We start from the raw sequence: 26323 nt of genomic DNA, 5'->3' as shown, positions 1-26323 counted from the left end.
TTAAGGTAAACACGAGGAAACTTTCCTTCTTCAGCGGATGATTTCCAATTTTTTCCATGTATGTGATTTTCTCATCTTGAGTCAGATAGAGATGAACACATCACAAAGGGTCAACAAGCCAATAAGGCGCCTCCCAGAATGCTCATTAATCCCCAGTGGGTCATGAGTCTCCCAGTCATGAAATGCCTTTGCAGTCGCCTCCATCGCCCCGCCTCACTCACCAAAGTGCTACGGCAGGACTGAGGGTGTTGGGTGTCTAGCAAAAAAGTGATTGTGGGGTCAAAGCTTGGGCCTGCGTGTCTAGGATATCAGGTATCAAAGGGAATCTGGGAATTGTGCTCTCCATCTGAGTGAATGGGTAGCGTGCATGAGGCTGACCAGGCACGGTCTTCATCAGATGGTTTGGAGATCAGGTTTAGTTTTGGCTGATGGTAGCCTGTCAAGACAATGTTTCACTCTATCTTAAAGTTGGCAGAGACTTTTGGGATCACACACAGTCAAAAATATACAGTAGCAATAGCCAAAGCCTGTTGATGAAAATGGCTTGTAGCATGTGATAGAAAACTGCTGAGCTTTATCATGTAGATTCCATTCTTTTGGCTGATGTCTGTATTACGCCTAATTATTTCTGTTTGTGAATGGTGATTTGCTGCTGCAGTCTGCCTCTACAAGACTGTCTCCTTCCTCCTTTTGTCCTGCATCGTTGTCTTTTCTCAGTGACTGAATGTGCGCGGCTGCTGTCCGCTCACATGGCCCACAGAGGCCGCGTCGGGGAGCCCTGTTCATTCAGCAAACACGCCGATGTCGTCCAGAGTGGGGGGTCCTGCTGCAAGGAGATACTAGGAGCCCCCCAATGCTCAGAAGCCTAATAACAGAGCAGAATTTGGCTCGGAGGACGTCAGGCAAACACATTGCAAATGGCACTTTTATTTGCTTGCCTTCACGTCCCCTCCCCCAGCAGCCTTCATTTACTGGGATCTGCGGTGCCATTTCCAGCCGCCCCATGGCAACAGCAGACCTTGTCAACAGGGGGACAACTTTCTCATGATGTCACCATGCCATGGTGATTGGCGATCTTTTGCAAGGAGATGAAGCATAGATGTGAGGATGCCAGTGGGACTAATATTTTATATTATATTATATTTTCTTACAACGTCAGAACACAAACTTTAGATTTCAGCATAAAGCTTGACCTTGAACTGTGATAGCAAAGTTATGTTTTTGTTTGTAAGGATCAGTTTTTGTATGCAATTATATCACAATCCTGTTTCCTAGTTCCCTCATTTCTAGTTTCTCTCATTGTCATCATCACCGTAAGAAGACCATTACAAAAAATCACAATAACAAAAGCTTGTCCTGTCACTATTGCTCTCTTGACTTAATCTTGGTTTTGAATGAGCATGTTGTTGCATGTCCTATACAACCTGTCATTCATCAACTCTTGCTCTTTGTCTGATTGGGATAATGCAATCTGCTCCTCTGCTCTCAGGCCTGTCAGACTTATGGTCAGGCCAGCAGATCTGCTGTGTGCACAGTCCAACGAGCACCAGTGGCTTTGCCTCGCTGTAGGAACCCTCCTTGGCAACCGGGGCAACCCCCCTCTGACCCCTGACCTGGGTTGTGGCCTTTGGATGGGAGGAGAAAAAAATGGTTCCTGTCTAAATTCAGCCATTAAAATCTGGAGGAGACCTGGGTCTGCCCTCTAGCCTGGAAAGGAAACACACATCTTTAGGCATTGTGGGATGACAAAGATCATCAACCAATGGCGAGACAAGTGCAGAGCGTGATTGATTGTGTAATTGAAATTGTGACGTTTGATGGATGTCTAAATGAGGGGCATAATAGGTTGTGTGATGGATAGGTAGGAAGAGAACACTTAGATTTTCACAGAGGAGCGGATGTGAGCTGTTTGCTCTTGGGACAGCGAATGATGGATCGATTTTAGAGGGAGGAGGCCTCGGCGAAAGAGATGCATCCGACTGGTAATTATAGTTTCCGGATAACATTTCTGTTTTTATTGTCAACTAGAGTGTTTCAGCATCAAACACATTTAAAGTCCACATGTGGACAACAGTCATGATTCAAATCAAATGTTTATAACTTACAAATGTTGCATTGTTACATTCATGAAGGTAGTACAATACTTACATTTTAATAATCATGTGGATAACACCAACAGCACATCTGTTTAGACTATATATTTAACAGAAATGTTTTCTGTTATTCATTTGCAAGGCATTTGCCCATTTTACAAACATAATTTGTTTTGTGGGTTATCTTTGCCAAAAGGGCTCAGTGAGGGCATTTGAGCATGCTTCGTGAGCACATGTTAAATGGAAATCCAAACCAACAACAGTGCTGCATAATTCAGGATAGCCTCAGAGGAATTTCGGGCCTGTCACACACCATCTCATGCACAGCACAAACACAGAATTTTCACTCTTCCAAAGACCAGATTAAAGCTGCTTTCATATCTCACAGTATGATCTTCAAACTGAAAGATTGTGTTAATTATAGATTATGATGACATCTCAAACCGCAGCAGAGCAGGGATTTCATTAAAATCATTAGTGGTTGTAAACCAGCGTGCTGAGTTCTGAGCTATGGCAACAGTTATCAAGTGGACAAGTGTTGGCAACAGCTGAACGGTCAGCTGGGAAAAGAATGGCTGAGCCTAGAGAAAGTAGAGCTGCAGGGGGTCACACACACACACACACACACACACACGCACAGACACACAGTGATGGTTACGTCCATATGTATGTAGCTGTTTCAGGACAGGTGACAGCTAGTGACCCTTAAATCAGAGTTCAGGATCCTGTTATGTTCCTGCGCTCCAAAAGGTCAAAGGTCAACCAGAGTGATTAATATTAAAGATGTAATCCACAAGTGTATCTAGTTTAAAAACAAAACAAAAAAAATACTGGAGTCGTAGCCTATTACAACTTTGCTTTTGAGCCTGTGAGAATAAACTCTTGGCAATGGCAACACAACACGAAAAATAAAAACAGGACATTTTCGAAATGAAACCACAAACATGAGAACTCAGTTAAAATATAAAGAATATTTATTTCATCCCCTTCGACTCGCAGCCTGTTTCAATTCTTTGCTTCGCAGTGTTTTCAATCTCAAGTAGCTTCTTGAGAAAGCAGTTATGGAGCCGTGTGCTCCTGTTGCACCACAGTCACATCAAGTTTACCCAGTTGCAGAATCATGAGACAAGTGCTCCTTGGTATGCCATAATGTGTAGATTTTGGGAGGATTATCGCTGCTCTACTGTGGAATGCATAACATGTCCGTCTGGAGAAATCAGAGAGAGAGAGAGAGAATGGCAGCGGGGGCACAGGAGTCTTGCAGTGTGCTGACAGTGTGATTTTCCTTCACCCTGCTATCTAAAAAATGTGAGGCTGCTGAAAAAAAAAAAAATCTTATCCCTCCACTCCTCCTGCTAAGATTACAGCAAGTCTTAAATGTTTTCTTTTAAAAACCACCTCTATTACTTGAACATTATCCTCTGTTAAATATTTGAATAACCAAAAGACAATGAACAGAGAAACCAAAACACGTTTGTTTCAAATACTGTTGACTGAATTTTACTCATATGTATACAGCCCAGGTTTGACTTTTCAGCTGATTTAAGGAGATGTTCGTTTTCCTTCAGTATCTGGCAAATGGAGGTAGGTAATTTTTACATTTGTCCTAAAACCTCCTGACATTGCTTAAAAGGAAACAGTTTTACAAGTAAGAGAACATTACAAATCTTGACTAATGACTAAATTCAATTTCAATTCAATTCAGTTTTATTTATATAGCACCAAATCATAACAAAAGTTATCTCAGGGCACTTTTCAAAAGATCATGTGTTTGCTCGTTTAAGCTACTATTGGTTTAACTTCAATTTATTAATATTTTTGTACCCCATGGTTTTCTGCAGTTCTGTGCAGCCATTTCTTTCAATTAATTTATGTACTGTAGAAAAATCAATAAGCAGACTCTAAAAATGATTAAAATGTGCTTATATTGTGAATCTATCACAATGAACATCTAGATTAATTTCTATCAGTGTTATTATCCTTGTATGATAATGCAGTTTAAGCACAGACTCATTTGAAGCCAGAATGTATTATTTCATCTCAGAAGCTTTTTTTTTTTTGTGTGTGGCTAAAATGACAATAAACCTGAACTTCGTGTTATATCACAATAAAAAAAAAAATCTTAAACTGAAAATTGATGCAGGCTTGATGTTAAATGTGAATGATTATGTAACTCAAGCGAGTTTCAACAGTGTGCTACACCCAGATTTCTTAAACACAGTAATGTGGGTTGCAAAACAGTTGGTGTGATGTAAAGCATCAAGTGATTTGTCGTCACTGATGCTTTCACCCAAAATCAAATGAACATCTACGAATTCCTCCTTTTATCTTACAACTGACTTGTGCCTGAATTTGTTGAAGGTTTGCCACTTTTTAAAAATGCAGCAAAATCCAAAAAATTCTCAGGAAAACACTGGATCAAATTCATGTATTTTGAAATTATATGACAGCAATGAATAAATATCACATTCCCATGTAAAGTGGAAACACAGATCCCGCTTTATTAGAGAGATGCTGCCCCCCACAGGAAGAGTCTCAATATATCGTGCCACTGCTGCATATGGTAAATCCTTAAACAATGACGATGCAGAGGCCAGTGTACATTCTTCTACCGTTATCACCGTCATGTCTGCACTGATGGACCAAGTTATGTACAGCATTAGCCCACAAACCAAAGCCATAATAATGGTGCAGTGAGAGCACAGAAAGCAAACTTTATGTTTTAGGTCTCTCTCCTATCCCAGAGAGACCTCTCATATTTCCAGCTGTGGTGAAATGTAGATTTATGCTGTAGTCATAACAAAGCCTGAACAAGACTGACACTGCATAATAAAAGGGCTGGAGTGGTGAGATTTGTACTTGCAGACATGCTGTCCTCGCATTGATGCATAACTTGAAGTAGCTGAATGTTACTGTGAAACTATCTGATACAATAAGGTATCAATTAAAGTGTTTGTGAGGCCGTGCCTACCTGCAGACATGAGTAAATATACAAAGAGAAGAGCGATTCTCCCCTGCTGATGCAGAAAACTGACAAAGACAAGTCATTGAGGGTTCCCAAAGACAACACTGACCCCTCGAGAGAAGTAAACTATAGTCTGTCTTCTTGTGAGACTGATTTTGGCCGAGCGTGTACTTAAAAACTCATCATTGTGTCCACAAGGGTTGGATTTTCAGTGAGTGTTGGAGGATATTTCATACCAAATTTAGAAAGAAAACATGGTCCAACAGATCAAGTTCAGTTCATGACGCCTGGGAAGAAATCCAGTAATAAAATAACAGTTGTTTGCCTGAGAGGGATCTGTGAGGTTGTTTATAATGGGGGTCTGTGAACATGGACGACCCTTCACCCATACTGATCACACACAGCAAGAAAGTTTCACCATCTTTTCATTATTTGCTTTGAGGAATCATGTAAGTCTTACAGAGAAGAAACAAAACAAATATGTGACATTTCATTTTCTTTTTTTTAACACTTCATTCATACAGTTCTTACAGTGGGAAAAAAAAAACATATTTCAAATCACTTTACAAACTCCTGAATGGACAAATTAAGACTTTTATACACATGCTGTACACGTTTCCCTCAGGGGGAAACACATGACATAGAATATGATCAGTTTCACATTTACAGTTCAGCAATAGGTTTGTGTGGCCAGTAAGGATTTTTCTCTTTGTCCAGCTTTGTTTCTGGGAAAGTCTCGTTCAGGTCTTCAATGGTCATCTGGTCAAAGGGAATCATGTTCCTGAATTTCTCCAGCTGAGGAAAGAAGAGCAGAGGATCAGGACAGAAGAGGGGATCAAGTGTTTCCAGCACAACTTGGTAAATGAAGAAGGTGGCCGAATCAGATTTACTCCTGGGACAATTTCAGTTTTGGGACCGTTAGATCGTAAATAACAATTTACTATGTATTTAGACTATTTCACTATATTACTTTCATTATTACATTTCATTTCATTTCCCTTTTACTTAAGCAAATAAGGTCTGTTAGTTTTTTTTTACTTTGTTTTTGGCTATTTTTTAAAAACATATAATTCACACCTCTTTTTCATATTGGATGATTCGAGCTTTGGATGCTTCAATGTAGGCGGTGGCTGTTGTGTTCTGAAAGACAAATGAAAAGCAATTAAAAAAGGAACATATGCAAGGAGTTTTGATACAGTACTATAGACTGTGTACTCTACAAAAATCAGTGGCCGATAAAGTAGACACATGTGACCTTTCTGCACATTTGAACAATGAACAAAAATCGAAAGAAAGTGTGAAACAAATGCAACAACCAACTTGTGGATGATACTGTTTTGAAATGTATTTAAATGGCTTGTGGCCTCTATGGTTCGTTATCTGTGATTGCTTGTGTTTGTAGGTTTAATTCTTTTGCGATACAGTATATTTTCACTGAAATAGTTGTTTCTTATCATATTCAAACTGATTATTTTAATGTGCATGTAGATGGAAAGCACAATGTTAGTTAGTTAGTGAGTCCAATGAACCCTCCTGCTGTTAGACAAACTGCCACCACTACAAAACTACATAAATGTAAATAAAGTAAATATCAAAATGGAAGCTTAAATCTCATCTATCCCGTGTGCTTGTGCACATGTTGGGACACGTGGAAGCATCCATCCATCATCTAAACACAGTGACACTCACCGCTTCTGCCTCCTGAGCATTGATCAGATTTGTCTGAGTGTCTACAGGCTCAGGAACCGTCAGGGCGTTGAACTGGGAAAACAAAGTTCACACGATATATGACGACAATAAAATACTGTACATGCTGTTATTAAGGTCTCACATCAATTACTGTTACTATTAGTAATCAGAAAATCTGAATAATTTTCAAGAATCACACTACTGTTAGACGAAATCAGTTTTCTAACCTTTTTTTCAAACTCATCCACCATGCCTGCCTTGGCTATAGCAGACCTGTAGTAGCTCCAGTCAATGGTAGCAGGTTTCTCTGGTAGAGAGGTGAGCCTGTGAAGACAGATCCACCTAGTTACAAACACCTTAATTTACTGTTAGCAGTGGTTTGACTAGAAATCCTGGTTATAATGATGATATCATTATCAAAAGCGTGACCATTTATCTATTAAATGTCTACACCTATATTTTGCTCACACTGTCAACAGGCGGGGTACACCCTGGACAGGTCGCCACACGCTCGTAAAGACAGACAACCATCATTACTTTACACACACACGCACGCACGCACACCTAGAGGCACTTTAGAGTTGCCATTAACTTAACCGCCATGTCACTGCACCCTGCAGTTCAGTGCTGGTGGGTTTGAACCTGGGAGCTTCTTACTTTGAGGCGACAGTGCCACCCACTGCACCATCTTGCCTCAAAGGAGTATAAATGTTAAATTATTTTTATTTAAGTGCTTTAGAATCTGTGCCTCATTCACACAAACAGACGCACACACATTTGCGAGAAGCTAGGGATGGAACTCCCAGTCCTGCATAGAAAGGACATCTTGCTCTTGCATCTTGTTTGGCCTCAACGACACCAGCCAACTATTTTATATAATATCTTCTAAATCTGCATTAAAAAAATGTACTGAATGTTATATTTAGAAGTGAATTGTCATGCTAAAATAGAGTATGTTGATGAAGAACCAATGTTAATATCTCAAGCAGATTCTGAAAAACTGATCTATGCAATCATTTTTAGCAGATTGGACTACTGTAATGCTCTTTATGCTGGACTAAAACACACAATCTCAAGGGTGCAGCTCATTCAGAAGGCAGCAGTCAGAGTCCTTACACAAACACACAAATATGAACATATTACACCAGTTCTTTAATCTCTTCACTGGCTCCCAGCACAGCACAGAGTCAACTTCAAAATTCTGCTGATAGTTTATAAAGCACTTAATGGTTTGGCTGACCTGATCACTGACTACAGTCCAAGCAGACCTCTCAGGTCAACTGGTGGTCCTGCTCTCTGGAACAAACTACCAGATGACCTGAGATCAGTCTCTACTGTTTCCATGTTTAAAAGAAAACTTAAAATCTTTCTGTTTTCTCAAGGCCTATGACTAGCCAATTCCTTAACTAACTATGTGTGGCTGGACAACTGTTTTTTCAATTTTTTTATCATTTTTATTTTATATTTATTTAAAATGTTCTCATATGTGTGTGCTTATTTAGTGTTCATTTTTAGTTGTTGTATTTCTGTATTTTTAAGCTTTGCTTCGAAAACGATTTTTTCATGTTGATCAATTACTTTTATGCTGATGTTGAGCACCTGGAAATTCAAAAAAATCTCTTCCACACCTGCGTAGTCTTTGTGACAGGTGAGTTGGTGCAGTAGACACGTACTCAAAGGAAGAAAGGACGCCCGCACACTGTCTTCACTTGCCCGATAAAGATCCTTTAATATATACAATGTTTCAGCCAAGAACCTTTTTCAGGTATAAGTAATATACCTAATACACCTGATAATATACCAGAAGAAGGTTGTTGACTGAAATGTTAAATATATTAAAGGATCTTTATCGTTTCCCCTCTTCCTTTAAGCACCTTGAACTACCATTGTGTATGAAAGGTGCTCTACAAATAAAAATGACTTGACTGTTACACTCTTGAGGGTAAACCCAGATTGGGATTTTATATGGTTACATGACATATGTTGGGAATGCCATATACTGCAACTGGGAATACTAACTTTGCTGAAATAGCATCACTGCGTGTCTTCAAGTTGTTGAACATGGTCCTCTGGTTGGGCGGCACCCTCTCTGCAAAAGCCAACCAGTCAATGGCCTTGAGTGTAGTTCGTCTCCCAGCCATGTTTCAGGGCGTGTTATCTAAAGAAAGACCGGATTGGCACTTTAGTTGCTTGTAAACGAAGTTAATAGCTTTGCTACTCCCAATACCTTCCCTTTATAAATTCAATTTGGCCTAAAGAACCGTTTGTTGTCCCCATTTGGCTCAGTCATTCTTGTCATTCTTTTATTACATATACTCTGATTTATGGCCCTGAGTCGTTACCTTGCTTTGATGAATAACAAACAAACGCATCAAACTGCATTATTTTACAGACTTTTAACAAGTGTCCAGTTAGCAAACACAGCTATCTAAGCTAGCAAAGCCAGAACAACACCGCAGACAAACAGAATATTAAACAGCGGTTCAAAATTGGTGTATTTTTATAACATTTCTTTAAATCAATCGGACACATTATCAAAACAATCTGCTTAAAGCATGTTTTTAAATAACATTGAACATTTGAGCAACTTGTCAACATACCGTCAATGGGATACAAACTTCTCCAAGCTGCCGGCTGACCGGAAACGGAAGTGAGCTAATTTAACAGCCAAAATATCCTGCCACTAAACTGATGAGGTGATGTGAGCTTACAGTTTATCATATAATTACACACATATTCTGTTTCATCAGTCTCATCCACTGGCTTTTAACTTTAAACAGTAAACAGTTAACAGTAAACAGTTCAAGACCAGTTTCGCCGTAAATGTACCTGTATTTATGTATGGGCTCTGTGTTGACCATAGAGTGAGTGTTTACTGCCCTCCAGTGGTCAATACAGAGAACTGCAACACTCCATTAAAATGGTCAAACCAGGGACAATGCAGACATGATAGCATTAATATCATTTATAAACTGTATAGAAGGACTAAATGGTAACCCTCCTACATTTTATAGAGCCAGAAAAATCAAGATTGTAGATGGTGTATTGTTCCCAATATTTTGCCCTCCTCATGTAAGTTAATGGAGAGGACAAAATACTAGAAACATCATTCAATATAATGCACTCCAGTACACCACCACCACCACCCACCATGACCTCGGTAATAAACATAAAGTAGAATTATCACCTTTCTGGCAACGTCAACAAAAAAATGAAAATTTGCTTTGCAAATGTAGAATATATGACAGAGCTGTTGTATTTTTGTATTTGATTGCATTATATTGCACAGGTATACCTAATGAAGTAGTGTGTGTGTGTGTGTGTGTGTGTGTGTGTGTGTGTATACATATACACACACATACACACACACTTAGAGTACAGTACTGATTGACAGTTTGACTATCATGTTTGTAAACAATGGCACAAGGACTTGTCTTTCTGATGGCACTGACATGTTCATTGACATAAATATTTATTTTGAGACATGAACTGAGGATTTTTGAGCAAGTTACAGGCTTTTGCAGGTAATCCATTGTATGATGCTGTTTGTAAGAATCATTTCAAGAAATGCACTTACTGTTTTGCAAATGTTAAGGATGAGAAATGTACCAAAGCGACAGAGACAAACTATAATCGTCAGTATAATATTCCACATGATGTGTTGTGGGCTGGGTTTGCACGACCACAACTCTGTCACGAGTTCCCTCCTATTAAAAACCCTTCTCTTCACAGACGCAATAGCAGCAGCCGGAAAAGTCAAGTTAAGTGTCAAGACGAAATAAAAGTTTCGAAATAAAACTAGAAATGGCATGACTGCGTTTCTGCAAGTGCTCGTGACAAGTGCAGTTTTATTTGGAAAATTACATCCGGTGTAACGTTTACTGTCAGTTCCTAAATTGACGCAGCTGGCTGCCCAGTAAGTGAGCAGTGTAAGGTCACTCAGCACGGTGAGAGGTTCAGGTACATGTCAGAGAAAGCTGTTGATCCCGCTGAGATGCGCTTTAATACGAGGAGTGAAAGAATAGGACCACGAAAAGAGAGCCAAAAGGTAAGATGAAAGAGACACAGAGAGAACTTCTTCTCTAAAATTTACTGCCGTTTCAAATGTGATGAAAGGGCTAACAGTCAAATACTTTTTATAGGTAGGTTTAGTGGGACAGAAGAAGAAAAGAAAATTAGAAAATTATGTGCACTGTCCAAAGTATTTTTTTTCCACATTTGTTTGTCACAGCCTTTTCTACATTTTCCTGTGTGTGTGAATGACTTTAAAATACTGCTCTGACATAAGATGTTGTTGCATTTATAGGTACAGTTCCCAGCCATAACATTTGTTTTGCCTAATTTCCTCAGGATATTAAAGGGAGGGGAAATTTACACAGTTACCATGGAGATAAATGTGCTAGGATGAAATTGTCCTCATGTAATAGATTTACAACCAAAGTGTGGGCTAGATTTGGAGGTCTTACAATCACTGTATACTTTGATTAAACCCTGATGGCATGCTGTTGTGTCATTCTGTCAATCTGATAATTGAGGACAAGATATCTAATTTGCGCTCCATTATTTACAGTTTGATGGGATTTTGTTTAGTGCTGATGCAACACTGTGATACAACAAGTTTTTGTCTTTTGGTTATTTAACAACTGCGCAGAAAGAGCAAAGTATCTGGAATTAGATCACAAACCTGCTGCTTCCTTTCATTTGTTGTCATAGTTGATTTATATAAAGACAATTAATGCTCTCTGAATGCTCGCCAGACCATAGAAATTGTTAGTTTGCCTTACATCAACTATCACACCATCTTGTTTCACCAGTTTACATATTAAAATAACACATGTATACCATCCTGTACATAGCCTGTAGTATTATTTCTGTTTTCATACAGTGGCCCTGAGGTGCAAAACACAACAATATGAAAATTTTGTTACTTTACGACCTTGGTATTTTTAAAATCCTGTCTACGGCCCTCCCTCTGTCTTATCTCCAAACAGAGGAAACAGTATTAACAGCAGCACCGGGCAGAATGACTCAGGCAGTGGAGGACCAGAACCAGACACCAGCCCCAAGACACAGTCAAAAGGATAATGCTTTACACCGGAGGGAAGGCAGAAATGCTGCTCAGTGTGTCAAGGAAGCAGAGAAGTGGAGTCCAGAGTCTGGACTGCAACACAGTGATTCAGAAGAGCAAAACGAAGAAGATGAGCAGGAGTCTACCTCTTGTCCCACTGCTCGGCAGGTGGGTGGCCTCGCTCAGCGCAGCCATCTGGGGGCACCCGATGGAGGTTGGGGCTGGGTGGTGCTGGTAGCCACTATGTTGGTTCTGGCTCTAACGCTGGCCTTCCCTTCATGCATTGGCATCTTCTACACAGACCTTCAAACAGAATTTGATGCCAGCAACACAGAAACCTCATGGGTGCCGGCTATCATGACGGCTGTGCTGCATGCTGGGGGTAGGACTGCTATTACACCCACACGCACACACACACACATGCACACATGCACGCACGCACAAACACACACAAACTAAACATGTGGGTGTACATGCCTGAAATGTGTGTGTGATTACTTGATACTTTTCACTTTTATCTTTCCACTCTGAGAACTTTACACATGCAACAACACATGCACACAAGTGCATAGAGGACAATTTGTCTTGTAAATTCTTATAATTTGTACCAACTTTGTGGGAATAACACAAGCGCTAAAGACTTCTTGGCCCTTGTACAGCCTTTTTGAGAGAGGCATTAATGAGTCAGATGAGTTCAGCGTCAGAGCCCATTGTTCTTGTGCAGGAGAGTTTATTTGTCTTTCGTCTGCTTTCCTCTCCCTCTACTGACAGGACCTCACCTGACAGCAACACATGAAGAAAATAGGAATTGTCTGTTAGTACAGTAATTGTTATATAATAATTTTTTATTCCATAAATTCAGTTTGTCAACATAAACAATGACTTTGGACTTTGCCCCAGCTATCAAAGTTTAAATATTGGTTCTGGATATTTTTTTAGAGAGCAAGTTCAATGTGGTAAATATGCAGAATTACAGTAAACAAGACCACAAGACTAAAGCTCCCTTAGTGGCCCCTAGAGGCGGTAACGCCTACACTTGAAATTAAATGATGATTTTGTTATTCATACAGCCTAATCAGGAGTTCACATAAATATCAAGTGTTTGTCCTTAAGCATGTCAAGTGTTGAAAATGAAGGGTTTCATCCTCTACATGTAAATACATGCAGTTGACAGGTTGTAATTTGTTTTATCATGGTGGAAAAAAGAACCAGAATGATGACGAGACATCAAAGAGCTGGAAAGCCAACTAAGCGGATTTAGATGTCGACTTTATTTGATCAGTCTGTGCTTAAGTAATGTAATTGGCGTTAGTAAGGTTTGATGATTCAGGAATTGGATTTATATCATTATTTTTGCACATTTTGGCAATTTTCTGCATCCTGGCAAGAGAAGAAAGCAGATAACACCAGTGGTTTTGTGTTTCAGAGAATACATCACAGATAAGAGGAAATTAATTTGGCCCCGGTTTTGGTCCTTTTTTGTGTAGCCTAATTTCACTGCTCAAAAATAATGAATCGATGCAAATCATGCTTATTTGTTGTGCAAATAAGAACATTGTTTTACTGGGTAGCTTTCTGTGAATGTGAGCCTATTGATTTGTATTTGAAAAGATGCATACTTATTTTAAAATTAAATATTACTTTATCGAAAATCACCTTATAATCTGTTCAGAAAAAAAATAAAATCAGAATACATTTAGCATATTGTCACTTTATACGAAACAATGGGTACAGTGGTTTGGAAGGAGACAGTGTGTGATTCGGGGAAAAAGAGAGTTTTCTGTTTGTTTTACTGGCCTTTCTACCAGAATAGGTGCAAACTTTTATTTAGTTTTATAAAAGATGGGAATGATTGATAGATATGGATTATTCAAATGACTGAAATGGTTGTTTGAAAAAGAGACTTTGAAATAATCAATATATTTGGAGGAAGATGTATGGGAAGCTGAAGAAGAGAGCAGATTTATTTTTTTGGATTTTAGATTTTAGTTTAGACTCCACAGTATGGTCAGCACAGTTGGAAGCTGTTTCTTTTCCTGTACAAAGTAAAAAGTCGTACTAAATATACTATAGATTTTTTGTAAAGTCATATAATTCCATGTGGGATAGGCCAAAAGATGGCAGATGTATTTGGGAAATATATGAAACATTTTCTCTCCATTTCTCCTCAGGTCCTTTATGCAGCATGTTGGTGGAGCGTTTTGGCTGCCGGGTCACAGTGATGGTGGGTGGACTCTTGAGTGGACTTGGCATGGCGGTGTCTGCTCTCGCCAGGACCATTACTGATATTTACGTCACAAGCGGCATCACAGGTCAGACGCTGCACACATCCACAAACGCACACTTCCATTGTTATAGCAATCTCCAGGGTCATCAGACTCTCTGTCCTCTCTTCCTCAGGGCTGGGCTTTTGCCTTTCTTTCCAGCCATCAGTGACTATCATGGGCCATTACTTTGTGCGCCGCCGTGTCTTCGCTAACGCCTTGTCATCCACCGGCACAGCTCTGGGCCTGAGCAGTTTACCCCTAATAGCCAACATCCTGCTCAGTTGGTTTGGCTGGCGTGGCAGCTTCCTGATTCTGGGCGGGGTGCTGCTAAACTGCTGTGTTTGTGGGGCAGTGATGAGACCCCTTGGCCCCCCATTGGGACCAAACAAACCCAGACACTCTCAGGTTCTGGATAAACCAAATGACTTCCCTTTGCAGCAGGAGAGAAAAGGCCTGAAAGACCATATAAAGACTGTTCTCTGTGGCTTTTTAGCATTTCTGCACAGACATATGGCCTTTGACCTTCTAGTGAGTAATGCTCGATACCGAGCTTTTGCAGTCGGTGTGACCTGGATGATGCTGGGCTGTGTGGTGCCTCTGGTCTATCTGGTGCCTTATGCTACTCACAATAACATGGAGCTAGACCGTGCTGCCCTCTTGATGTCTGTCATGGGCCTGGTGAACATCGCTGTGCGACCTATTGCTGCCCTCGTCCTGGGGCTGCCACGCTTCAGAGGCAGCAGCAGTTTTGTGTACGTGTTTGCTGGTGCTGTGCTTCTAAACGGGCTGAGTAACTGCATCTGTGGAGTGTCGGCCTCCTTCGAAGTTCTCCTGGTATACGTGATGATCTTCGGCCTGTCCATGAGCGTGGCAGGCTCACTTCTCTACACTGTGCTGATGGACACGGTGGAGATGAGCCGCTTCCCCTCAGCCCTCGGACTCCTGTGCATGTTGGAGAGTGGAACGCTGCTTATTGGGCCACCTCTAGCAGGTACACACACACACACACCAACACACAAACACACACACACACTGGTATGCTATGTCCATCATTTATCTCACAGCATCTCCAATGTATAATTACATGCTTTTACAAAAAATAAAAATGTCTCAATCAAAATCAGACAGATTACACAATCAGTAATGGTAACAACAAAAATGATGCAACTCAGTGTATACAGTAGTATTTGAAATGAGGTAAAGAAGTAGCCTCAACAAAACTGGAATATTTGAAATGATGCGCCAACCAAAACAAAGAACAGAGAAGCTTGGATAACAACACACACAGAGGGAGTGTGACTTCATTCACTGCTCTGGTTGCCATTACTCCACTATATCTTTGCATACCGAATAATTGTTTGCTGACATCCAGTGAGGCTCAGTGTCAGTTATTGGACCTTTAATAGAACAAGAACAGTACAGCTCATCATGGGCCATCCTTGATGTTCTCGACCCTCAATCCTATGTAGACCAATCAAAATACATGTAAAATTTCACAGGACAGCGCACAAGGCATTGTTTCAAACATGGAATGCAGTGAATGGGTAACAAAAGTACTGATGTAGTGCATATAGCAGGCTACATTGTACTGATTTTACTGAAGACAGTGGAGTTGTTTTTCAACCTGTGCTCTTGTCGAAATGTCTGAATTACTGTTGCAACAGTGTATCTGCTGAGGTTGGACTGAACTCTCTCTCTCTCTATGGCTTACAACATGGTCAACTAATGTTGCTCGAATCTCATCTGATAAATTTGGTCCTCCTCTTCTTTATCCACGTCCTCCTCCAGGTCTACGTCTACCTCTTCCTCTTCCTCTTCCTCTCCCTCTTCCTCTCTCTACCCTTCTTCCTCCACGGGCTCCCCCTCTTATCCTCACTCTCTCTCTTCCTCTTCCTCTTACTACGACTTTGCTGTCCATTTTTGTTGAAAACAGGTACACTCACCTGTTGCCTTTATATAGTGCTTACGCCTGATCGTTGAGTTTACAATTAAGCACCTTAGTGTCTGTACACTTGATGGCCATGTTTGATCAATTGGTTCATAGGTGTGGTATTTTGAAAGGCAGTCCCTTGAAATGGCAAAGATGTGACATCATGTTAGATTTCTGTGTCTAATGTAGAGAGGTGTGTTTAGTGCTTTGCAAAACACTATGTGTAGAGTTTTGCAAAACATGTGAGGCTGCAAATGTGCTTATAATTGTGCAGATGTGGGCTGAGGTTTTGAGTATCAGGTTTCACTAACTCTGTGTTATTTTTAATTTTAGGGTGTGAGCAATCATAAAAAAACTGTAATGTGCTGTTCCTTCTTGTCCCCTGGCTAGGCATTGAGCAGAAAAACTGACTACACTCAGTAGTGAGTCAGCCGCTACTGCTGACTCTTGCTTTTCAGTTCCAGCCAAGTGTCCTCGCTGTGGCCCTTAGGGAGGACGGCACATGATTACATGTATTTTCATTGGTCTACATAGGATTTAGGGTGGAGAACGTCAAAGATGAAGGGGGCACATATTCTCAGATGAACAAGAAAGAGCTATTGTGAACATGGTTTTGGCCAATAATGCGATACGCCTCAGAGAAATTCAAACAAACATCCTCAGTGACCACACAGTTTTCAATAGTGTCCATCAGGTCTCTCTATTAGCTCTGAGGCGAATCCTTAAAAACATCACATACAGAAACATCTCTACTGAGTGCCATTTGAAAGAAATTCTGAGAATAAAAGACCCGCGGCATGAATATGTGGAGGTAAGTAATGTCCTCTTCAGTATTGTGCACAGCACACAGAACCTTTTTGCATGTAAATTTATTGTAGGCCTACATTGAACAACACAATGTTGTCTTTTTTCAGAGAGTTTTGGCAATGGATGTTAATGCGATCCTGCATGAATTAATCTCCAAAGATGAGGCTGGGTTTAACCTGACAAAAGTAAGACGACCAGAGAGAAATATCATTGGCCACTGAGCTATTTTGAATGTCCCGGGCCAACGTGTTGGTAACATCACAATGTGTGTTGCAATCATGCAGAATGGGGTCCTCCACCGCCATGCCAACTTAAGTCCTTACAACACGGCCCACATACTCAAATTTTTAGACAGACTACGCAACATTGTCACAGCAGAAGACCAAATGCAGAGCAGATAAAATATTGTCATCTGGGACAATGTATCTTCCCACTGATCTGCTCTGGTCCAAAACTGGTTTTATCAGCATCCACTCTCCCTTCTTTAACCCCATTGAGGAGTTTTTTTTCAGCATGGCAGTGGAAGGTTTAATCTCCAGCCTTATGTTAGGATACCAATCATTTAAGCTATGGAGGAGGTCTGCGACCACATTGATGCAGGGTCTGTCATTCAAGAAGATTCTTCCCTCGCTGTCTTGCAAGAGAGGACATAGCCTGTGATGTGGACGAAGTGCTATGACCAGATCCAGCTAGGTGAAGAGATGATGCTTAGGGTTTTTTTTAAATTCATGCTTTCTTTTCTGTCTCCACAAATGTTTTTACTGTGTTTATGTACTATATTATATTTAGAATATGTTCTGTACTGATTTTCAGTGCAAAATGCAACCTTTGGAAATGGATGTATTGACTGATTTTACAATGTGGAGAGAAATAAATATTTTCATCAGTGTGCAGTACTGGTCTTGTGTGTTGTGTTTGGTAAATATATTCATGTACTTTACTCTAACAATATCTCTGAAAAAACTCAAACCCAGACTATATTGTTAGAAAAGTAGAAAGTGTGTAACTGGTTTGAACAGAATCAGATTGTATGAACCATGTGAGCCAGAAAGTGACAAAATTGGGTTTTTACGAATTATTGTATAGTTTTGAGTGAAGTGTTTCATTTTGCAAAAGAACTGAGGTGTTCTGCTACTTGTGTGTGTGGTTGTGTGAATTGCGTGTAGTGTTTTGACAAAATGGGTCCAGTTTTCAAAATTTTGCTTATGCAATTGTAAAAAAAAAGATGAGATGAAGATCAATTACTGCCACAGATGAGTAGTAAGCACTCTGCATTACAGAAATCAGGTTGTGGTCATACAATAATGAGAAACTTAGTTGCACTCTAACATTATTATTACTATTTTTTTTAATTTACAAAATGGACACTTACAAGTTAAATTTAAACAATGAATGAACAGAAGTGATAAAAAGTAGGGAGGATTTGAACACAGTCCATCCAGTCTGTTGCCATAATCCTTAGATACACTGAGAGTAAATCCACAAGTGTGAAGTAGCTCGTTTTATCTGCAAAAACACACAGAACAAATGCACTTACAGTATGTGTTTAATGGTTTCTGACTGACTTAAAAGTACTACTAAAAATGCTACTTCAACCGGAGAATCAAGTTGCACGTGCATACTGACTTCATTAAAGCCATACCAAAATAAGTTTGAAACATTTCATCCTTATCTTACAGAATATACTGTAACTAACTAACTAGAACTAGATCATTTCAAATGTAACACAAGAGATTTTTGATGATTTCATAGAGGAACACAAAAAGAAAAACATCCTGTTCATAGTTGAGACACTTCTCCATGTAGCAGTGTACTTTCAGTGTTAGTTTCATGCCCATGTCAGGTCAAAAAGATTTTGAAAAATCTTTTAGACTCACTATGGTATCATATCACCATCTGGTACAAACAGCTCTAATGGATGGTAATATTTTGCCACTGCCAGGTACTACTACAGATACATGTCTGAATATGCTATTGTGCCATTCATTGTACTATCTCCAGTGACAGAGGCTCCATTCAGTCCTAAAGGCAAACGATAAGTCAAATGCATGATATTTTACAGCCGAGCAGTCTTCCTGCTATAACTTAACATTGAACTTTTGTATTACATCTGACAGGCAGAGGCTTTTGAAAGAAACTTACATTTTTCCCCCACGCAATGTCTCAAAATGTTCCCAACTCAGTGAACTTCATTAGTATTTGTGAATTGGTGGGAAGATAACAATGTAAAAATACCAGTTAAGTATAAGTCATCAGTTTTACATCCATTCATCCTTTGATTCTCCTTTTGCATTTCTCAGGCGTGTTGGTGGACAGCACAGGCCAGTATTCGTATGTCTTCTATGCGTGCAGCGTGTGTGTGTCCTCTGCCAGTGTCTTTCTCATGGGGTTCTTCTACTTCCTGGATGGTAAGAGAGAAGCAGAGAAGAAGAAGAAGAGCATGAAGACGCCATCAGATCTCTATCAGAAACCTATTGTAATCCTGGCCCCTGATTGTCAGTGCAGCCATGTAGCCTCAAAAGGAAGAAAATCAGAAAACACATTGTATGTTACCAGTGTGTGATATAAATATACACATTTGTTATTGATAAAAGCTTGGGGCTGAGATTTTGAATCTGAATTTGGTTTTCTAAGAAGTCACACTTACATTTCGCCATGCTCTCAGAGGCCTTTGATTGTCTGATGAATGTATTGAAGTAAATGAATTACCAACAACTGTATGGAGTTTGTATTCACCATTTTGTAATAATGTTTTTGATGGTAAAAGATGAAGTAGAGCTCCGTAGTGTTGACTAATGTGTCAATTCTTTTAAAGTGTTATTACTTTTATATTATTACTCTACATTGTAAATGCATTAATTTTGTTTTTTCTGTGTATGACATTAGTGTCATTTTAAATGAACAAGTTTCATGTTATATATAAAATGTTCGTATTTTAAACAAAGTGTACATTATTTCTGAACTTACTCAGCGTTTTACATTTGGAATATTCGGTTTGTATTTTAATAAAAAAAAACAAAAAAACCTGTTATAGTATAGTAATAAGGGGTGTTCTGGTTCTGATCTCATTTCTTAATATGTGACCTGTAGGGGGCAATGCACGCTCTATCATGTGAAGCTACAATCACTCTAAACAGCATTTTGTCCAGTATGTAAACGTTTGCAAATCTCCAAACCGTCAGTATTTACCTATTATTGTCATATCTGTTGAAAAAAATTGCTGCATATGCTCCATGAGACAGGTCCTTTGTATGTTGAGGAAAGTAAGCAAATGCCTTGACTCCTTTTTAAACTTCTGCATGTTAGGTATTTGTAAAATGATGATATTTTCATTAAAAAATAGTTTCAAATCCACTTGACTTTTGAATATATCGGCCAATTATTACAAAAAATATATTAATACCTTTTCAAAAAGAATAAAAGAAGACAATTACAACTTGCAAGTATTACTTGATTATTTCTGTTATTTTGTTCCTACTGCAGCTTGTAGATTTGGGACAAATGCTTTTGTTGTTTTGCTTGCCATTGAAAGATAATACACACATAATATAATATAATCCACCAAAAATAATGTTAGTCTGACCTGGGTGATGCATTATTCTTTGGCTTGTGTGTCCTGCTCTGTTTATCTCTGCAGTATTTTTGTATTAATTTCTCAGCCATCTGATGAAGGGCCGTGGGCTGCAATGTCATGCTTTAATTGATATATTGAAGTGAAGGGCCAGCTTTTTTATGGCTCTTGTTTGTTATTAGCATCATGCCTCTTGCTGTTTCAGTGCAGACACATTCATTTTTAAGACATGAAAATCAGGGAGGAGAATACATTTAAAACAATTAAACCTATTAAACCTATTAATCTATAACCTTTCAACACATATTTAAAACTGTAAGACCAGACTAATGGTATAGTACAGCATTTACTCTATAAAATGTATTTAATTAAACTGACAAATTGAAGAAAATGTGTATTTTTGCTATAAAAACTACATTTGAACTCAATATACTGTTGATTAATATTGAATAATACTATTTTCTTGAAAAACCTGCTGAAATGAGCTTGAATGGCAAAATAGCTTATCTTTCAGCCAATGAGGGTGTGTCGAAGTTAAAGATTACCTACACAGTGATAAAGTCACAAACCACATATTTTCCCACTCTGGGCCTGTTCAGACTCAGTATCGTCTAACCAAGTACTGTATATTCAGATTGTATTTAGATCCAGTTGAAACAGATTGACTGTGTTATTCTGCAGACCAATGTCAGCATTGATTTCTTCCTCATGGCTAAGGTCCTGTGTTCACAGTCTCAGATCTGTGGATGGACTTCAACGCAGCAAGACATGGAAATCATGCAGCACAAGTTGGCTCCAGTGGTGTCGGTAAGTTTATGCTTTGGGACCCTCAAAGGCCTGTGGGAATTCTATACAAATAAATGCATTTGTCATTTGCTGTATGTTGGAATGTTAGTATTTACTGATGCTCTCCAGCAATGATTAAGAAGCTTAAAGAATGGATTTATAGAAATAACATCTTCCAAAACTATGGTCTTTGTAGTGGTTTTCCAAAGTGACCATTTACCATTGATCATTAATGGCCAGAAAATTGGATAGTGGATAGTTATTAACTCCCAGTAACAACAATATTTGAGTTATTTATCAATGATTATGATTATTATACTGCCAAAAAGTTCTGAAATTCTAGCTGACAAAAAAACATACTTCAAAGAATTTTAAAAAGCAGTCGCCAGGTCATTTTAGTACACATTAATTCAATGGCTAACTATGACTATTCTGTCTGTCAATAATTTGAACTCAGTGTTTTTCCATGTAATTTTTTGGCTTTAAGGTTCATGTTTTTCAATGCATGCAAACAATGGCTTTTCAAAATCATGTTTTTGCTAGCATTAGTCAGCTTAATCTCTGATTTTTCTTGGCCATTAAGACTGGGAGTGAGCCTGATTGTCTTGGCATGGTGGATGTTTTTATCTCTTATCCTTAAGTCTTATTTCAGGTTCACTGGCCTCACATATTCTGTGACACAGAGTAATTGTGAATTATCAATGGGAATTATCTTCAAAATCTTTAAAGCTGCAGTAAATGAGAATGCTCATGTACTATATTTAACAGAACTACATTTAGCTGAATATTGTTCTCTGTATTCCAGGTCACTCCATGTAGACAGTCCTCCTCACAAACCATTTCTGACCAGCAGCTACGTCCACGGCACCTCCTCCTTCTCTCTGCTCCCCATGACTGTAGGTCAGAGCCTGGACTCTGCTGCCCAGCGCTGGCCTGACCGTGAGGCTGTGGCCTTCCTGCAGGACGGTGTTCGGAAAACCTTTGCACAGTTTCAGCAAGATGTGAGTCTCCAATTTTGAGCCTTTAGTTTCTGCTTTCACAAGCTTTCAAGGATCTATCAACCCTTTAACTCTTGTCCAGGAAAACTGAAATGATTTTAGATAGAATACAGTATATACTGTGGCTGAGAGTCAAGAGTCTCTAGGTTTTTAATTTTTTAACCAAACAATGCAGTTTCCTATTTCAAGAGACAAAGGGTGGGAGCTAATTAGTGAGATCAAATCACTGCCAAAATGAACCAGCTTGTACTTTTCATTTCAGTGTTAAAGATGCCGTGTGGAGTTTTCTTGTAAACAAACAAAACTGTGTATCCTTGAGGTCTGACAAATGTGTTGAGCACACTTCCTTCCCCATAAAACATTTGCAAAACTGAAACTTAGACCTTTGAACAAACAACCTGCTTTTAAAATGTTGCTCTTTAGTTGTGTCCCACAGGGGACTTTTAGCTTTGTAGGGTAATACATTAGTTTTACCCTTTGACACCTGGTGAAATCATGTGTGGTATGCCTGGACATAACGTTCTCTTTAGCAGAAATTATTAACAAGCTTCTCTAAATCATTGGAATTATGCAGTGGAGAAAATATCTTTCTAGCTCTTATAATAGAACGAAAAAGCTAGAAAGTTATATTGTAGAGCGCATGATTTATACTACTGGAGACGAGGATTGTCTAATGTTTTGGTGATGTTCATTTTGGTGCAGGTTGACAAGGTGGCTGCAGGTCTCCTTGCTCTGGGCCTGAAGCGAGGTGAACGACTGGGAGTTTGGGGACCCAACACATATGAATGGATCCTTTTCCAGTTTGCTTCAGCCAAGGCTGGAATTATACTGGTTAGTTAAGAAGCTCATGTTATTTGGTGTTCAACCTTAAAATTACACGTGCAGTAGGACTGGTTAAATAGACAGCTGGCCGACTGGATGGATCTAAGCACCTGTGCAACCAAACAACCAGCTGGCTAGTGTCAGTGAGCAGGACATTGAACCCTTATATTTACCTTATGATTGAAATCTCCATGCAGCATGATGTAATATGGTGTGTAAGGCCATATGACAACTATGTGGTTAGGATAAATGGTGTTGACTTTACACTGTCCTTGTAGGTGTCACTGAACCCGGCCTATCAGGTGAAGGAAGTGGAGTTCACTCTAAAGAAGGTGAGACTTGGGGCCACAGTGCATCAGTCAACTTGCATAACTGAACTGTACAACAGAACTAAAGTAAAATCCAAAAAGCATATCAATCTAGACAACTGGTGGCTGAGGATAACATAGAAAAATAATCCTCACACACACACATGAAAAACTATATAGTCAACAAAACTAATATATCATGTGCAGGTCCAGTGTAAAGCAGTGGTCTGCCCTACCCGCTTTAAAACCCAAAACTTCTGTGACATGCTGAGAGAGATCTGCCCAGAGATCGACACCACACCAGTGGGCGCCATCAAGAGCTCCAGGTATGACTGAGCCATCTAAAATATCAAATTTTCAGATAATACTCTGATTATACATGTTTTTCCTCTATTATGAGAGTAAGAGGCAGTAATTATTGCTTAAAGGACACACAACTCACGCTTTTTGGATAGGATATAAAGATCCTATTTTCTGCCTGCCAGGGTACCAGACCTGCGCATGGTGATTGTAACAGATAGCAGACAGCCAGGGATGCTCCATGTAGAGGATGTGATTCAAGCAGGGGAGAGTCGGCACCACAAAGAACTGATGGATCTGCAGAGCAAGATGTCGTTTGATGAACCCATCAACATTCAGTTCACATCAGTAACCTTCAGTATTGCACCTGTCACATTGGCACACATTCTATTACTTTTAGTGGCATCATGATGCAATGTTGATTCAGATCGAGTCATGTTGCTTGTTTATTTGTTCCAGGGGACTACTGGGAGTCCAAAGGGAGCCACTCTTTCTCACCACAATATTGTAAATAATGCCTACTTCCTGGGTCTCCGAATGGGTTATGGATTGAGAGTAAGTCCATCTTTTTCTCTTGATTTAAAGAAAACAAACAAGTAAAATTAAGGTAATCTTATTTTTTCATATTCCTGTCAGCCTCAGGTGCGGGTGTGTGTACCTGTACCTATGTACCACTGCTTCGGCTCTGTGCTTGGAGGAATGAGTATGGCAGTGCATGGCATCACACTGGTCTTCCCTTCCGTTGGCTATGACAGCCGAGCCAACCTAGAAGCCATTCAGAATGAAAAGTAGGGCACCCAAATGAGTTTCAAATATACAATATTATGCACTTTAATTGACTGGATCTTTTTTTATTTGAGGTGCAATATCGTGTACGGCACTCCCACAATGTTCACCGACATGGTTAACCAACAGGAGTTACACAAGTATGATATGTCATCAGTTGAAGCTGGTGAGAATATTTAAGACTAAAATATAATAAATATATTGTACTGAACTTGGTGCAGTGTTTAGTCAGTATTTGAGGCATCCCTGTCTTTGTGTTGTTGTGCTGTAGGGATCATGGGAGGTTCTCCGTGCCCTGCTGAGATTATAAGAAAACTGAAAACAAACATGAATATGAAAGAGATAACGGTGAGCAGTTATATATCCTTTGCCTTTACAAATAATGCTGTACTAAAAAATATATAATTAGATTCTACAGCAAATAAAATTATAATTTTTTTACAGATATGTTACGGAACCACTGAGAATAGCCCTATTACATTTTTGGGATTCCCACAAGACATTGAGGAGCTGAAGATAAATACTGTTGGATGTATCATGCCCCACACTGAAGTATGCCTTATTTTTCATACCAGCTTTGTCTACATGTCACCATGACAACACTTTGATTTAAAGTTTGACTGTGTTACTGTAGGCTAAAGTGGTTGAGCCCGCTACAGGGGAGATGGTCCCTTTGGGGGCCTCAGGAGAGCTGATGATCAGAGGCAGTTGTGTGATGCATGGGTACTGGGATGATCCTGACAAAACCAGAGAGGCTATCTCCCAAGACCGCTGGTACAGGACTGGGTAAGATACTGTATGCACTATGTGTATTGAATGTTTGTTGTTGTTAGAGAGGTATGTTAGGGAGGGCAGGGATTGATGTACACATAATGCATGTTGTGTGATTTTTCTGTACACAGGGACACAGCCAGTCTGAACAGTTTGGGATACTGTCGCATTGAAGGACGCATAAAAGACATGATCATCCGAGGAGGGGAAAACATCTACCCTGCTGAGATAGAGCAGTTTCTCTTCACACATCCCAAAGTGCAGGAGGTGCAGGTGAGACTCAGAGCCACTGGAGGGCAGCAAAGAAACATATAAGGTGTCTCAAAACAGTTGTCAGAAAGGAGGCGACCTGAACCTTTGTTGTAAAATACATGCATTTCATGAGAATACACAGTAATTCATGGTATATTAATGAGCTGCAGTGGTAAATCTTCATTCTAGATGTTCTATTTCTGTCTGTTTCCCAGGTGGTTGGAGTGAAAGATGAGAGGCTTGGTGAGCAGGTGTGTGCCTGCATCAGGCTGAAGGAGGGCCAAACCTCCAGTGCAGAGGAGATAAAAGCATTCTGCAAAGGCCAGGTGAGAGTAGGTGACAGAGAAAATGTCCAAAAGCTCAACATACCCAAACTCAGAGAGCAGTTTGTGTGAACTGACTTTTTTTTTTTTTTTTCTAGATTTCTCACTTCAAGATCCCTCACTATGTGATCTTTGTAGACAGCTACCCCCTGACTGCATCTGGAAAGGTAGGATAATTCTGCTCAACACCAATATATCTAAACTATCAACATGACTGTTATGACTTATGTTTGATTAATGTAAACTGGAACTGAGATGGCTGCTATTTTGTCTTTTTCTAGATCAAGAAGAACAAATTAAAGGTAGCTATGGAGAAGAAATTGGGCCTTGTGGAATGATGGATTTTAAATGCACCTACTGTACTAGGAAAGCCAGAAACCGAGCAGTGGAAAGAAAAGCTTTCTTTACCAAGAGCTGAAATGGGACAATATAACTGATCGGCTGCTGAAACGTCTGCACTTTTCTTTTACTTCAGATGTATGACAAAACAAATACTTCACTCCTTATAACTTTGTGTAAATGTTTACATAAAAATAAAGTGACCCTCTATCATCTTTGGGTTTGAAGAGTCATTATTGACCTTAGAA

The 26323-nt window shown here is 39.5% G+C and overlaps 3 protein-coding genes across 4 annotated transcripts; 2 read left to right on the top strand and 1 right to left on the bottom strand.

The window, feature by feature from the left end:
* Positions 1–5466: 5466 nt before the first annotated feature.
* Positions 5467–9515, bottom strand: atp5pd (ATP synthase peripheral stalk subunit d). The gene is made up of 6 exons (XM_042392942.1): positions 9348–9515; positions 8767–8905; positions 6975–7071; positions 6748–6819; positions 6136–6198; positions 5467–5853 (listed from the first exon to the last, which is right to left on the bottom strand). Exons 2-6 carry the CDS (start codon positions 8886–8888, stop codon positions 5722–5724), a joined length of 486 nt encoding a protein of 161 aa, XP_042248876.1. The 5' UTR covers positions 8889–8905; positions 9348–9515; the 3' UTR covers positions 5467–5721.
* Positions 9516–10529: 1014 nt separating this feature from the next.
* On the top strand, positions 10530–20235 carry slc16a5b (solute carrier family 16 member 5b). Of its 2 annotated transcripts, none has more exons than XM_042394188.1 (5): positions 10530–10795; positions 11739–12197; positions 13987–14127; positions 14216–15073; positions 16927–19110. In XM_042394188.1, exons 2-5 carry the CDS (start codon positions 11771–11773, stop codon positions 16947–16949), a joined length of 1449 nt encoding a protein of 482 aa, XP_042250122.1. In that variant the 5' UTR covers positions 10530–10795; positions 11739–11770; the 3' UTR covers positions 16950–19110. The 2 variants fall into 2 exon arrangements, with proteins under 2 accessions (XP_042250122.1, XP_042250121.1); XM_042394187.1 differs by lacking the exon at positions 16927–19110 and adding an exon at positions 19120–20235 and having other exon boundaries at positions 10532–10795.
* An 840-nt stretch (positions 20236–21075) lies between these two features.
* On the top strand, positions 21076–26290 carry LOC121885019 (medium-chain acyl-CoA ligase ACSF2, mitochondrial-like). Its single transcript, XM_042394189.1, has 16 exons — positions 21076–21197; positions 21982–22177; positions 22877–23005; positions 23275–23328; positions 23512–23630; positions 23790–23952; positions 24064–24159; positions 24241–24392; positions 24465–24556; positions 24662–24738; positions 24835–24942; positions 25025–25176; positions 25293–25434; positions 25629–25739; positions 25835–25903; positions 26018–26290. The coding sequence occupies exons 1-16, from the start codon at positions 21076–21078 to the stop codon at positions 26072–26074; spliced, it is 1839 nt and encodes a 612-aa protein (XP_042250123.1). The 3' UTR covers positions 26075–26290.
* Positions 26291–26323: the final 33 nt, after the last annotated feature.

This window comes from Thunnus maccoyii, chromosome 18 (genome assembly GCF_910596095.1).
Source record: "Thunnus maccoyii chromosome 18, fThuMac1.1, whole genome shotgun sequence".
NCBI classification, from domain to species: Eukaryota; Metazoa; Chordata; class Actinopteri; order Scombriformes; family Scombridae; genus Thunnus; species Thunnus maccoyii.
This window is presented reverse-complemented; position numbering and strand designations above follow the sequence as displayed.

What these genes read in the sequence shown, in the direction of transcription:
- atp5pd (XM_042392942.1), bottom strand. Translation starts at nt 8,888, where the DNA reads ATGGCTGGGAGACGAACTACACTCAAGGCCATTGACTGGTTGGCTTTT. An exon ending in TGGATGAGTTTGAAAAAAAG is followed by an intron (nt 6,820 to 6,974) that starts GTTAGAAAACTG and finishes TTGTTTTCCCAG; the next exon opens with TTCAACGCCCTGACGGTTCC. An exon ending in TCATCCAATATGAAAAAGAG is followed by an intron (nt 5,854 to 6,135) that starts GTGTGAATTATA and finishes TTCTTTCCTCAG; the next exon opens with CTGGAGAAATTCAGGAACAT.
- slc16a5b (XM_042394187.1), top strand. Translation starts at nt 11,771, where the DNA reads ATGACTCAGGCAGTGGAGGACCAGAACCAGACACCAGCCCCAAGACAC. An exon ending in CGTCACAAGCGGCATCACAG is followed by an intron (nt 14,128 to 14,215) that starts GTCAGACGCTGC and finishes TCTCTTCCTCAG; the next exon opens with GGCTGGGCTTTTGCCTTTCT. An exon ending in TATTGGGCCACCTCTAGCAG is followed by an intron (nt 15,074 to 19,119) that starts GTACACACACAC and finishes TGCATTTCTCAG; the next exon opens with GCGTGTTGGTGGACAGCACA.
- LOC121885019 (XM_042394189.1), top strand. Translation starts at nt 21,076, where the DNA reads ATGTCAGCATTGATTTCTTCCTCATGGCTAAGGTCCTGTGTTCACAGT. An exon ending in AGTTGGCTCCAGTGGTGTCG is followed by an intron (nt 21,198 to 21,981) that starts GTAAGTTTATGC and finishes TCTGTATTCCAG; the next exon opens with GTCACTCCATGTAGACAGTC. An exon ending in CCCTGACTGCATCTGGAAAG is followed by an intron (nt 25,904 to 26,017) that starts GTAGGATAATTC and finishes GTCTTTTTCTAG; the next exon opens with ATCAAGAAGAACAAATTAAA.